The sequence below is a fragment of the Acomys russatus genome, chromosome 6 (genome assembly GCF_903995435.1).
Source record: "Acomys russatus chromosome 6, mAcoRus1.1, whole genome shotgun sequence".
In the NCBI taxonomy this organism is placed as follows: domain Eukaryota; kingdom Metazoa; phylum Chordata; class Mammalia; order Rodentia; family Muridae; genus Acomys; species Acomys russatus.
The window spans coordinates 69801577-69817382 of record NC_067142.1 but is presented as its reverse complement, the minus strand read 5'-3'; the positions used below and the strand labels follow the sequence as shown (position 1 = coordinate 69817382).

Genomic DNA, 15806 nt, shown 5'->3' with positions numbered 1-15806 from the left:
CACTCAGTTACTTCTAATTCGAATGTTTGTTTCCTTCATATTTCTGGAGTTTAGGTGGCTGGTGGACTGAGGTAAAAATGGGGACATTCACAAGCACGTCCAGGGTGACCTTATTCTACTGACTTGAACTTCGCCTTCAGGATCTGAACACTCTTCTCACATGACTTCAAAACATCTTGGGTTTCTCGTGCTATTATTTTTTTGGTCAATGTTTTCCAGGTTTTTAAATTTATTCAAGAAGGAATTTTTAAAAAAATGTTACCAGGAATACTTTTGCTTCTGCTGTAGAACTTGACTCTTTGTTTTAGAATGGAGTTAAGAAATTCAAAGGAAAAAAAATGCCAGTTAATTCTTACATCTATTTTTCTTTAGTAGCTAAAAATGTTCATCCTTTGGTTTATGTACTATCGCCTGGAAGACAAGATTTCTATCATTTTATTATTTATTATTTGTTTTTTCCCACATGTGTAGGTATGTACAGTATGAATGTATGTATGCATGTCCACACATGTTTGTGTATTTATGTGTGTGCATGTATGCATACACATGTGTGTGTAATTCTGGGAATCTGAACATCAGTCCTCATACTTGTGGGTCAGGTGCTTCCTGAACCATGTTTCTGGACCAGTATCCATCCTTTAATGACTAAGCTTTGTCTGCACTCCATACTAAGCATTATGCCTTATTTTTAGGAATCATGTATGAGTACTAATATTAAATTTTCCCTCAAACTTTGTGGCTTTGGAGGCTTGGACAGGCACTAAAGATGGGAATTATTTATGCATATTTACTTTTTAGACATTTCTCTATAAAAATATTGTAGCTATATATTCCCTCATGTTCTGAATATGTGTGACCCTGACTCCACAGTAAGTCACAGAAACATGCTATGGTTGAACCAACGTGACACATAGCTGCTGTTTGCTACTGAACACCTTGCTACTTGTTTCCTTTATTACCTGGCATGTCTATTAATAACTCAGAATGTAAAGTGCATCATGGGGCTTACATAAATGTAACAAAGTTGTGCATGAGTGCGCATGTTACTGGAGCAGAAAACAAGAGATTTGCGTTAGCAATTTAAACTTGTAAAGCACCAAGACAGAAGGTCTGGGGCTGTAGCTCAGTAGAGGAAAGCTTGCCTGGCATGTGCAAAGACTTAGCTTTGATTGGCCCAGGGAAACAATGCAACAATTTCACTTTTTTTTTTTTTTTTTTTTTTTTTTTTTGAATAGTGTAAAAAGAAAACACTTGGAGGCACAGTAAGACGGAGTTTTGGTTTGTAGCCCAGGCTGGTCTCGAACTTAGTTCTCTTTGGATAGGATTACAGATGTGCAACAACTTGCCCCACAGATCCACTTTTAAAAGAGTGTGAAAGTGTATAACGTGACATGCAAAAGTGTATTTTATAGGCTGTTGTTAAATGAGATTGAAATTCAGTGATCTTGCATCTGAGTAGAAGGGTTGCCTACTTAGCAGAGTTTACAAAAACTCTGCTTTTTTCTCCCCCTCTTCCTTTCCTTTCTTATAAAACTTTGTTTCTTGCAACTCAAGGTACCTGAAAGGTGTTACACTGCCAAGGATGACCTTGACTTCCTAATCCTCCTGCCTCCATCTCTCAAATTCTGGGATTACATACAGGTGCACCACCAAGCCTCGTTTCACTAAACACATATTTGAAATAAAGTAAAGACACTTGAGAATATTGACTTATGCAGCTAGCAACAAACTACATGTTATGCAGGAGAAACAGTACAGTTAGATTGTATGCGTTTATACAGAGTTCATTAGGCTTGGCAGCAAACACCATTACCTGATGAGGTGTCTCACAGGCCCTCAGTTATTATTTATCTTGGATCTCTATTTGAAGTTCCCAATGCCATGACTATGAAAGAACCTATATTTCCAATATTAATTCATCTGTGCCCAATTATCACTGATTAATCAAAATGAAAATCAACCTCAAAACACTGACATCTAATATTAGGTAATGAAATGGAGCAGGGGGCCACGTTGGACTGCATGCTCATCTGCATACTTGTTTTCACAAAGGGGGAAGTAGCAGCTGTGACTATTCATAATATCTTCTTTCTCTCTCCCCAGCTTTAATGAAATTATTTTCTTACCTCAGTTATTTGCAGTGCCTTGTTTATCCTACGCTTTTTCTGGAGGGCCTTGAGTGAAGTAAGTCATGATCTCCTACCCCACAATCTCACGTTACGCCAGGCCACTGCTACTCCATGCCAAATATTCCAAAGGCCTTTAACTTATAGCACCATCGCATCAAATGATTCTGGCCCACTCACGTACCCTTCCCCCAATCCTGCCAACAATGGGGGGACTGGAGCCAAAGACAAACAAAAAGGACTTCATAGATTGTTTTGTAAGGTTGTATTTTTATAACATTGGAAAATGAACTCCCACTTACTTTGGGAACGGCTTTGGTGGAGTTAAATAATATGCAAACAGGGTTAGGTAATCTGTTGGATGTAGCATGCAAAAATTTGCATCCATCCACACTAACCAAGGGTTTCCTGTGTCAGTAATGACCCTTCACTTTCAAATATCAGTACAGATGCATATTTCTGTGCCATGGTATTCCCAGAGGGCTTAAAACACAGTTTTACTGCACATATACCAGTGTTTCTCCTTAGCAGCCTGAGAGACCAAGAATGAGAACCTGACATTGATCTCAAACACAGAAAATTGCTGTTTGAAATGTACAAAAATGTATGGGGTTTGAAGGGGGAAAGCCTGTGTGGGTGGGACATTTATTTGTGTGTGTGTGTGTGTGTGTGTGTGTGTGTGTGTTAAGTACAATATCTACATGATTGCATTGAATTCGCACAACAGATTAAAGAGATTGAGCAAGGAAAGGTGAGTGCGCCTGCCACACACCACACCAAGGAGCCATTTTCATCTTCGCGTAGAGTGTTCTATTCTAAGAGTTGGTGGAATATTTGTTCATCTCTCTCCTTTCCTCCTTATTTTTCTTATTTCAAGTCTGCAAAGTAAATGGAGCCATAGCTTCCGTTAGTCAAAAAGTACAACTACATTGTGTTTCAAACAGTGAGAAAAATCAGCCAAGGTCTTCAAGCTACACATCAAATAAACATTCATGTGATGAGAGGTAGCAGCGAGATGATGTAAGAATTTGAGAACATAAAAGTTCTCATGGCGAAAATAGAATTTAAATGATAAAAGTTCGCCCATTATTTTCAGCACATGATCTCTTCTCAAGATGGTGTACCATTGGCCTTAGCGTTTCCTTGTTTCTGCTCAAGTCTCTCCAAAATAGTTGTCATGTCATTTCTTTCTTTTTCTTTGTATTGTGACCTTTCCTCACATTGCTCACGCTAGGGTAGCCACAATATTTCAGGAGCTTTCTCACTCATCCAGGACATTAGAGTAATATCTATAGGGGAAAAAATTAGACTTCAGCCATTAGTGGTGATCCACTATTACTATATGCCAACTGGCACTCCATTGTTTGTGGTTTACAAATGAAAAAATGGGGGTGGGCAGGGTTTCAATAACATCCCTGAGTGTGACAATTGAGAAAGACACTTTAAAGGTAAAACTAGGATTTGAATTCCAGAAATGCATCCCAGAGTTCAAACCTAACCACAGCAAACATACCTGGCCATGGTGGGGACATTGGCGAGCCTGGCTGCCTGGCCATGAGTGTGGACATCGGTGAGCCTGGCTTCCATGTCTAGTGAGGCTACCTGTCTTTGCCTGGGGTCCTGTAAGCCTCCACTGATGCCTTGTGGCTGTGACTTTACTTTAATATGTTTGGTTTTTTTCAAACCTTAAAACCAAAACTGGAGGCATTTAAGTTACAATCTATTAAGCAATATTCTAACTTCCCCAGTGAAATATGTCTACATGAAATCATCTATAACTGCTGCCTCTTTTTTTTTTTTTTTTTTTTTTTTTCATGCGTCATGCTCCCCCTGCTGAAAAAACAATTCCAGAGTAATCTTGGACTGTTTTCTTGGACTACTTTTATTTCACTAGCCTTCTTTCCTCTTCTGGAATAGCTACCATGCTGGAAGCAAGTGAAGTTGTACACCCCAATGAACTGTTCTGTTATGCTTAAACACACCTGACAACTACAGTTATGAATCTCTATCGTGTTTCTAATGTTTATTTCTTTAAAAAAAAAAAAGAAAGAAAGAAAGAAACAGGGAAGATAAAATTCCCTTCTTTCTTGCCTTATTTGCCCCCTTCTAATACTAACCACAGTGGTTAGAATCTCTACTACAAACATACTGAGTTGATGACTATTTTGCTTGTTTTTAGGGGGAAAAGTGCCAGAGTTCTAAGCTTTACCAATGTGGGGTCTTCTAGCTATACTTTGGTTGTCTTAGACCTCCATCTTATTTTACATAGTAAAATATGAAATAGTTTGACTCCTTGAACCTGGCCATTTCTTACTATAAGTCTATAAAACGCAGAAGATCTCTAATGGATATATACACAACTGAGGGGAAACACACAGTTGCAGACAGACCTCAAGTCTTCCTATTTGGCATGCATAAAAGCTGAAAGCAAGAACATTCCACAGTTGCCCACCCTCAAAATCCAGAGAACCTGCAGAGGGAGCCACGGCTCTCCCAGTGACAAAAAGGCCAATAGATTTCTGTAAAAGACTAGATGATGCTGCCACAGATATAAATCCATTTCTGCAAAGTGCTGAACCTAGCACATGGACTGAAGATAAAAACTATGATAAACAGATTTCTACCATAACACCGGGAGGCTTTTTAGCTCATCCTCTGGGCCTCTAGACAGTATCTGAAGTAGTTAACTCAAAAATCCAAATTGGGAAGTAAGAAACTCCAACTTTGCTTGACTTTATCAATACTGCTAAGGGAATGATGTCATTGTTTGGGGGTTCTGCAAAGACATTCCGTGTCACTTCAGTGTTAATGCCAGGCTGGAGCCTGCATGGTCTGCCAGCATCAGCAGATAAACAAGACCTGTAGTCTTTCTATTCATCTCTGGATAGTTACTCAGAACGATTCTGGAAAATATGCCTATTAGGAACTAAACATTTCACTTTTCATTTTATCCATGTGCCAGAAGTCCATTCCTTGGATAAACACTTTACAAACTGACACTCTAAAAGTCACTAGACATGATAAAGTATGTGTGCATCAGTCAGGGCTGATTAAATGTTTTCTCTCCCATGATGAATGAACAGTTATACGCTATATGAAACTTTTGGAACTAGCAGTTCCCCCTTCCCCCACCCTCCCTCCCATCTTTTTTGTTTTGCCTTTATTTTGTATGAAAGATTATTTTTCCATTTCAACTCATTTGTTATGCAATCTTGGCTTTGGTGAAATATCACTCTAGTGACATTACATACAGAAATAGCATCTAGTTTGAAAATGTGTGAGTTAAAATTTTTTTTAAAATATACTTTCTTTTCTTACTATGGCTTGCTTAGGATTGCTTCCTGTGTCTTTGCTTATATCCAAATAAAATGTGATGGGAGGGAGATTCTACCACATTCTCTTTAGGAAAGGAAGGGGTGGGTGGGGCTTGGCCTGAGACATCCAGTCCCAGAACTCAAAACTGTGAGGCAGGAGGCTCAGGAATTTAAGACCAGTCTGGACTGAATAGCAAAATTCTGCCTCCTAATTTTTAAAAATCAATTTTAAAAGACTCTTCTGAGGTAGTTTAAATAAAATATAAGCTATATAGTCAAAGCTTCATCACATAATAATACTAAAAGACACTGATTTATTGCTTGAATAGCATTGTGACAATTGCTTCTTCCCCACTTAAAATTTCTTGACAGTTTCCTACATGCATACGATGTATCCGAAGCGTACTTACTCCTTTCCTCGCTCTTATCTCTCTTCACTCCCGTTCACCCCCTTCATAGCTAGTCCTCCTCCTCCTTTCATATTATTTTATATGTGCCGAGCTCATACAGAAAGCCACAGCTTCTGTGATCCCGACTGCAATGGTCAGGCCATGTCAGATACAGAAAACAGCATGCCATAGTCCACCTCCCCATAGTCCACTTCTGACAACCTCAACTGCTACTTCAACAAGTTCTTTATTTTCCTCTGATGAGAAAATTAGCTCCAAGGACCAAGGATGAGGCTAGTGCAGAGCACGGGACTAATGTGCTTCAGACCAGGGCCAGTCCTGGACACAAAGAAAGGAGGAAGGAACATTGATTGGTTCCAATTAATCTTTATTTTTTTAGCACCCTGAAGAAAGAGACATCTATTTTGAAACATTTTTTTATAATAGATTGAGGATCTTGGCAAGACAGTTCAGTGGATAAGGCATTTAGTGCCAAGCCTGACAACTTGAGTTTGAGCCCCAGGACCCACATGGCAAAAGGAGAGCACCAACTCCCACCAGTGGTTCTCTGACTTCTAGAATGGACATGACAATTGTATACACAGATATGCTCTAGACATGTTCGCTCTCCCTCCCTTCCTCCTTCCCTCCCTTCCTTCCTCCGTCCCATCTATACGTAAGTATACATATATAATTTTAACGTATATCATATGCTATTACAAAATATAAGCATCTTCAACGGAAATGTTTGAAAGCCAGAGGAATGTGTCCTTTTAGGTATGAGTGGTTTCTACGCTGTTTGCTGTGCACATGTGTATCAGGCACTATGATTCTTTCTTTGATATCCTTTACCCAGAATGCTACCCAGATGATGGATCAAAAAAAGTTAAGTTCTCCAACAGAATAGTCTAAATATAATATATTTTACTTTTTCATCTCTTCTATCAGTCTTAATAAAACCAGAAATAAATTGTTACACTAAAACTTCCGGCCACTGAGAAAACAGCATTTCTATAACCTGTCCTCTTTCTATTTCAAAATTACTTCTACCACAGATATGGCTCCTGTCAATGAACAGAGTAAATCCAAAGGAAACAAGTTGATTTACTTATCAGTTTAAAAATAGTAAAGATTTCAGAGTTTGGATTAGTTGGTCTTTCAGGCCCCATTGTCTCACTCTTTAAATTTAAACAACAGAACATTTATGAGGAAACTGAGTTCCTGTATTCACTGCCTAGGAGCTGATACCAATACTAAGCCACTCCGTAGGAAAAGAAAGAATATTTTGTTTGGTAACAAGTTTTCACAATTGAAGAAAGTGGTCTATGCTTATTAAAAATAAATGAAAGTGGAGGCTGAAATAAGCACACAGTGGGGACATTGTTCATCTTCACAGTGCTTTGCTTATTGAAATAAGACCATATGCAAAGTCAGCATTATTTTAGATCTGAGTTTGGGAGGTGGCTGTCCAGAACTGTTGGGTCCAGTCGTTCTATCGATACACAAGGGTGTATTGAACATAAATAGGGACTCAGGGTCCTACTTGTAGATTAACAGAAAAATACACGAATAAACGGAATCAGTACATGATATTGTACTAACAGAATTAGTAAATGATGCATCGTACTAGGAAATGGAATATAAGAAAAATATTAAAAACAGATACTGAACTTTCTTTTGAATGTTTTATTTAGTTATTAAGTAATAAAAAGAAAAATAGCAATATTCCTTACTTAGACAATAATTACAATTTTCTTGATAACAGTTCATTCATTTTAGAAGATATTTTATAAAGAGGTATAATACAAAGACCCATGGGTGTAATTACTTTCAAAGCAAGCTCACATTGTGCTCCCGTGAGTGTATATGTGTGTGCCAGTGTGTGTATACTTGTATGGCTGTCTGTTTGTAACTGCATGTATGTGTATATGTGAGTGTGTATTTGTGTGGGTTGTGTATATGCATATTTGTCTGTTTGTGAATATATTTACCTGTATTATGTATGTGTATGAGCATGTACATGGTGTGTGTGAAAGTAGTGCATCTTGACTGCATTTTTATGTTAAGCCCCCACCTACATGTCTGTGTGTGTGTGTGTTTCCTGTGTATGCATGTCTGTGGGTGTGTGCATGCACGTATACGTACACATGTGCATTTAGTTCAGCAAGCATTTCACGTAGCTAAGTTTCTCTATGAATTTTTCCCATCCTCCACATTCAAAGAAGCTTTGGGCATTGCAAAGAACAAGACACTCCACTGCTGGAGCCACTGAGGGCAGAGGAAGGAGAGTCCCAGGCACCGCATGCGGTTTATGTGCTCCAGCCTGGAAGGGTCAGAGCTTGGCTCCAAGGAACCAGCAGGGTTCTATCCACCACATGACCCTGCCTTCTCTCCCGGGAGCTTCGGTGAGCATGAGCATGCCACGCTGCTTCTCTTTTGTTAGACACAGGGTATTCAGTGAATAAGCGTGGTCATTCTTTATCCTTTAGGCTTCTAAAGCCCGACACAGGAACTCTTATTACTTAGAAATGACAGTCATTTCTAAAATCAAACCTGGCACCAGGATGTCACTGGATCTCTCACAGGACATAAACTAAGTCTTCTGAAGCATCCTCGATATCACCCAAATTTAAAGAAAAAACAAACAAACAAACGAATAAACCAGGGATCAATCAGAAAATTTCTTTGATTAAGAGGCTTTTAATATATTCACAGAAATGAAATGTCCCAGTGTATTTTCTGTCTCATGATCAGAAAGGGCTGATAGAAGATTGGGGAATGAAAGACGAAGTTTGTGAGCACAAACTTACACAAACAGATCAAGTCGAATTTGTTTGTTCTGGATCTTACCCTCAGGATGGATTTCTTTGGCCTTACGATAACATGATACATAAAAAATAACAAGAATAAAGATTTTTTTAAAAAATAGAAAGAAGACGAGACACTAGGTCTAAATGCATGCAAACTCTTGGCTCAGCTTTTCATCGGCCTTAATGAGTGAATATCATGTGTATTTTATTCCAGTTTCAGCTAACTGTGTCAGAGGTGGGGAGCCAAGTCAAGAACACAAAGGAGTGTCACAAAGACCAAGGCTTTGAGTTCTAATGATGTGTGTACAGAGGGCAAGCATGTAATATGATCAACTGATGAGGGTAGCAGCCAGCAGGATAAATAATATAGCTAAGGCTTCACAGTTACAAAGTGGACTAGGAGCTTCAGAATCTGGTAAAGACAACAACAAACAAACAAACAAGCAAAAACCCTGCCCATCCTCACATAAGTCTGAGAAGAAACCATCAACCTGAGTGAGTGGGCAGGAACATTTTTCTCCTGGCTTACATGCAACTCTCACAGAAGCGGGAGCTCAGCTGATGCTGGACAGCACGGGTCAGAGAGAGTAAATATTGTGAGATTTTATTTTTAAGCCTGGCACCCTGGGATTTCTCAGAGTCAGGATCGCTTAGCCGGAGGTGGGTGAGAAGTTATAGGGCCTGCAACCGTGCAGCAAGGGATCCCAAGACAGACTGTAGAGTGTTTCTGTCTGTCCTATCCTGGTCTGAGGTTCAACAGGAGAGTATGTGGAGGGACCCTGGCCAGCCAGAGCAGGCAAACATGGCTCTGGCAGGCTTTGCCCTTCTCCCCAGTTTCCTCTGCCTTACTAAAAACAGTTGATTACATTCCTAATGCTAGCCCCCCCAAGGTCTATTCCTTGGTTTCTTCCCACTCCTGATGCTGACTACCAAGGTTCCACTATGAAAGCATTGAAGTCCAGCAATCAAAAGCCCCCTTTGGGTCACCTAATTAACATGCGCAGTTAAAGTTAAACACCTCATCCTAACTCCGGGTTTCCCCTTTTACCTTTATAACTTGCTATTGGTCAATGGGCCACATTAATCCTTCTCTATCCAGAGGCAGTCTTTTGTGTCTGCTCTGGGACAAATACCCCTGCCCTCTCTCCACTGTTCCTTTCCCCTTCTCCCTATTCCTTTATCTCCTGTCTTTGTCTCTTATTCCCTTGCCTTTTTTTGCTGCAGGGGTGAGGGCTGAGGGTCAGGGGTGGGGGATGGGGAGAGGAATAAATCTCCTTTGTACTGAGAACTTGGTCTTGGGGGTCCTGAGCTGATACTAATCCTCTCGGTATGTACAGGCTTCTAAACCTCCAGTGACAACTGTGATACCAGAAGGATCCTTCTCGGTTGTCTCCATCTCTTACTCTTTCTGTTAAACTTCTGATAGTGTCGATGCATGTATTATACTGCAACGTGGGAGAAGGATTCCCTTCAGATCACGTGATCTAATCTGCTTTAACAAAGCAAATACTATTGGCTGATGGTTTTCATACTAGTTCAACCTATAGGGTTGTGGTATGTGAGAGGCCTGGCTCAAAAATCAAAGAACCCTAGACGGGTTGTGTTGTTTTATGTCACAGAGCTACTGCTGGTCACTGCTCAGGCTACATAACATTGCTGGGGGAAATGGTATAAAAACATATTTTTGGAGAGAAATGTTTAAAAGGTTCAGATAATCCATTGCCTATTTTCATTTCCCAACATTAAAATGGCTGCTGTACTAAGCATTGTATCACTAGTATTTTCAACTCACTGAATTTGTGATTGACACAATTTATGCCCTGACCTTCAGCTTTTTGGTTTCTTTGAATTTGCCAATTCTTGTATCAGTTTGCCGAGCCCAGTATCTGATGTCAACTCAGGAGCTGCTAACTGTGTGCTATCTGTGCCTGTGGGAAGACTTAGGAACTCGCCTAATAAAGGAATGACAAGGAATTTATTCAATAACATTCTTTCCTCAAGAGTGCTCAGAGACTCTTGTGAGTATGGTCCTTAGTTGAAGCATTTCCTTGGGGAGGTTATGATGTCTGGTTCGGGTTGAGACACCTGTCTAGTTGTTCTGAAGGCAAGTGTGAGATGGGGTTAACTAGACAGTAAGGAAAGCGGATTTCTCTTTCCACATAGCTGGGCCCCATCCCCTCAGCTGAAGCCCTTATGCGCAGGAGCCAGTCTGGAGAAAGGAATTCTGTCTCCAGACTGATTTCAGACTCAAGGCTGCACCATCAGCTCCTCTGGGTTTTCCTGGTTAATTTTAGACTTGAGAGCTTCGAAGAGCACATGAAACAATCTAAGTCAGTCTCTGCCTCCTTCTCCCTTAACTGCACGGCTCCCTGCCCCCATCACTTTCTTTCCCTCCTTCCCTACGTCCTTCTCCCTCCTTCTCTTTCTGTAGACATATTTTCTCTGTCTCTTTGTTATTAGTCAGAGTTTTTAGAAAAAAAAAAAAGTTTCCCCTGGAGAGTGACTCATAGCAGAGAGGAAGAAGCAGTGAAGACAGAGCAGCAGAGATGCCTGAGGCATTTTTTCCTAACCATGCCCCTGATTGTAAATCCTCATTCTAGAAGTGCAGGTCACCCAAGGAAGCTCATGGACTCCCCCGTGGAATTAGTTTGTATATTGAAATGGAAATTTTCTATCACTAAACCTTTCAACTTTTATTCTTGAAGAAAATTTCTTGAGGATGTCTCTGTAAGACAATGGATGAGCAGCTGTCTCTATGGTTCTGGAAAAGAAAAATCAGGGCTAGAGAAAAAACACACCACATTCTAAAGACAGAAAGATACTGTGAGCTCTGAAAATTCAAAAAAGGGGTAAATAGGAGAGCTGAAAGTGTTTAGAGAAAGAAGCAAAAGAGAAGAACAGAAGGAACGAGTGAAGTCTCATCTAAAAGCAGTGCACACTCTCTTTTCCTCTGCTACAAACTGAGTCCCAAAGAGAAGGCTATTCAATAAAGAGATCCCTCAAATAACACTGGAAGGAGATGTGGACCAGAGAGGCTGAAAACGAAATGCCAACATGAACAGCAAGGAAGTGTGACTACTCTACTGAAAGTACTCAGTTACAGAATTTGAAAAGTGGAGTGGATAAGATAGTTTAAAAACTGTATGTGTAAAAGTGATCTATGGCCTCAAAGAAACCACAAATAACTGGATGGATAAAGCAGATGTAATCAATCCAACAGTTGGAGAGAAAAGCCAAAAACAGAAAGTCATCAATATGGATGAAAAGTTTACAATGCCAGAAAGAAAATCATCAAGAAAACTGAGATTTAAAACAACAGTAAGAAACAGAAAAATAAATTTAGAAATGGAAAATTGTATGCATTGAATAAAAGAAAGAAAAAAACCTCAGTGAAGAATAATCATCACAATAGACTCAACCAATCAAAATAAAGAACATCAAGGAAGTAAGAAAAGGTTGAGGAAATGTGACATCAAATATACACAAAAGTTTTTTAAAAATGCAATGACCATGATTACAACTTTAAGAACCCTGGGATACCGCCAAGGAGAATATAGGCAGTAAGCTTCGAACCCCTACCAGGACCTAGCTGATGAACATGATATTCTCCACCATTGAATGGAGAGTGAGATCTGACTCTCACACCAACTCTGGTGCCCCTTTTCTGACCATGTCCCCCGGATGGGGAGACCTGGTGGCACTCAGAGGAAGGATAGCTAGTTACCAAGAAGAGACTTGATATTCTGAGAGCATATATAGGGGGAGGAGGTCTCCCTCAGTCACAGACATAGGGGAGGGGAGAAGGGGAGAAATGGGAGGGAGGGAAGAATGGGAGGAAACAGGGGAAGGGCTAACAATCGAGATGTAATATGAATAAATTAATAAAAATAAAATAAAAAAAATAAGAAAAGAACCCTGGGATACAATCAAGACACAACATTTACAGTGAGATAAAAGGAAGAGCTGAGATAAACACTAAAAGTCGCTGAGGATCTGTTCAGCAACAGCAGGAAATTCTCCAAAGTTAGGGAAAGAAAGGGGAACTCAGTCACAGGAAGGTTGTAGAATCCCAAATGGACACAACGACAGAACATCTCTCTGAAACATTACCATCAAGATGCCCAAATGACTAAAACATCAGAACAACCTTATACTGCTCAACACAAATCCTAAAATCCAGGACATCACAGAATGGTACATTTCAAACTTCGAAAGTAAAAGGATTGCCAACCAAAATTACTAGATAAAGCAAAGTAAACTAAGAAGCAGAAGGCGATAATGAGGAGCAAATATAAGCAAAGCACAATGATATATATTTATGAAGACTGCATAATAAGACCTCTTATTTTGTGTGGTAACAAAGAAATAAGTACACACACACAAACAAACAAACAAACAAACCCACTTTCTTCACATCTTGCGTAGTCTTGTATTTCCTGACTTCTGAATCCCTTTGGAAAGAGGCAGCACTGTTCATTACAATTAGCACATAACAGAAGTATGTGTCATGGGGACTGGAGAAATTCACTGTGGTCTTAAAGCACACTCTTACATTAGATTACAATTTTCATCTAGAATGTAACAAAACAAAACAAACAAAAACTCCATGACGAATAACTGGGCCCTCCCGTTAAAATAAACTAAGAGCTTTCATAAGACCATTCTGAGAAGAAATATTATATTAAAGCAAAGTGATGTCTTACCATTTATGAGTCTCTGTCAGAGCAGTTTCTTGTGACTCTTGGTCAATCTTAGCTGAAAATGCAAGAAAAAGACTGAATAGGTATAGGGTTCCACCATCTCACAGAGTATACAATCTAAACAACATGGAATAGATTTAATTACAAATTCTAATGTTCTCCAACCAGATACTATCTTAACCATATTATTGCTGCTGATATTATAAAAATATTATTAAATTTGATTAAAATGACAAGAGTATATGGGAACATATATTTTTTTTCTACATAACTAACCAAAACTTTCAGGCTATGAATAATTTCTTTACCTCTGACACAGTGACCTAAGGAATGCAAACGCTACTTTCATAGTTACATTGACTATGCCAGGACCTAAATACCAACAATTTGTTGACAATAATTCTCTCAAGCACAGGTACAAACACCACGTTAGAGAGGAAAACAAATGAAGCTGATAGACATTTTCAACTCTCTGTAGCCATGCTCTTTGGGACAGGTCTCAAGTGACTGATTATGATTTGTTCTGAAAGGTGGATATCATTATATTCCCATTATCTAATATATATGGAGAGAGAGAGACAGACAGACAGACAGACAGACAGACAGACAGACAGACAGACACCATTGCCTGTCCTAGTCAAACACTTTATCACTGACCTTCGAACTCAGATTTATTTCCTCTATTTCCCTCCAAAAATAAAGATATCTGACATGAACTCACAGATCAGATTTAGGATGATTAAATGAAGAGTTTAAATTACTTAAAGTCACATAGGAACGCCATGAACTAAAACATAGGGCAGCAATAGTCACCTTCTTTGAGAAGTAAGCATTCCAGGAAGGTATTTAAATCGGGTACAATGCTCCTTTCTTCCTCTTTGTGCATATATATTTGGCATGAATGTTTCAGAGACACTAAGGGGGACTCATTATTTTCAGCCCATTCTAAGGGACTCTAAAACATTAATTATGACTTCAGAAATTAACACCTTCATGGGTTTTGCCTACTCACTAGAATATCACCAAACTATAAGACAATACAAAAAGTACCATTGCCACACCTACACAACCTTCATAATGCATCTCTCACAAGAACAGATGTGCACAAGATTAAAAAAAAATTACACCAAATAGTAAATAAAGATGCTGTCTACTTATAACCCTTCCCCATTGGGTTACCACTGGGGCCATTTGGAGAAACCAGAAGGCAAAATGGAGCAGGGTAAGTTAATCAAATCTATAATCATAAAAAAAAAAAAAAAATTGGCAGCATGGACCAAATAAAACCCATGATCCTTTGGGAATTGTTAAAGTGTCTCTCTCACTACTTAAAACACAATAGCACAGCTTGGCCTGGTTAATGTTTTACAATTTCAAGACGGCGCTGGAAAGTCTGTACTGCACGTCCATTTTCCTGATACAGCGTCAGGCTGACACGCTCTGCCATGGATGTCAGAATTTAACAGGGATCATTTGAGCTGGCAGGAGGAATTTTTTTTTTAATTCTTTCCTTTCTTTTTTAGTACTTTAGATTGTTTACATGCGTTTACAGGTCAATCGTTAGCCACCTTTAAAGAATGGAGTACACATTAGACACTGTACTTAGAAAAGACTCTAGTACAAACACGCTGTCATAAAAACTAGCTTCAGGGTACCTAAAATAAAACATGACTTGCTTCCGGAAACAGTTATAGAATCACATAAAGTGCCATCATGGGGAAATAACAAAAGCAGCCCAAATGAATGCTACTTTCACAAAAAGTCAGTTTGCTTGTTTTCTTGGAAAAAAAAAAATACACAGGTTAAAAGAACTGATGGAAATTGAAATAAGTTCTGGACTATCTTAGAAGATTCAAGTAAATGATTTATGAAGCTAAAAAGCACACGGAATTGATACTCCCAAGAGCTATCTCTAATTCCCATCAGATTAACATGAGCCATGTGACTTTTGGCAATCAGATTCACTTGTCAACATATGCAAATTATTTAGCACAATGTCCATAATGACCAGTACACATGAAGTAAATGTCTTTTTTAAGTTTGGGATCTGAAATGCTGAAGAATCTTTAAGTGAGCCAACCACTGTTTTATAATGTTTTGGCATCATATAAAGATACAGAAAATATATTCTTGCAGCTTTTCAAAAATGTATGCCCATAAATGCTGGTGAGTGGAATAGAGAGTCTTGCTAGTTCCTTTTGATGTGTACCAACATAGCTCTTGTTTCAGTGCCTGAGCAAGTTGGCCGAAAAAAATTAAAACCAAAACTACTTTAATCCAATGTGGCAGGAGATTGATCCATACCAAAGAAATAAAACATAAAAACAGATCTCCTTACCAAACCTAATAACCATGCTACAGTAATAAAGTCAAATTAGAATAACAGGCAGTGCTTGGGACTTCTCTACTACCCATTACTTTCACATGATTTTCAAGCTACAGGGATTTGTATATTGAAACTCTAATC

General features: G+C 39.0%; 1 protein-coding gene across 1 annotated transcript in view; it reads right to left on the bottom strand.

Moving 5' to 3' along the window:
- Fmn2 (formin 2) overlaps positions 1–15806 on the bottom strand; it is a 302083-nt gene that overhangs the window by 66223 nt on the left and 220054 nt on the right. Inside the window, exon 15 of the mRNA XM_051147935.1 lies at positions 13343–13394. Within this exon, the coding sequence (XP_051003892.1) occupies positions 13343–13394 (52 nt within the window). The remainder of the gene's footprint in view (positions 1–13342; positions 13395–15806) is intronic.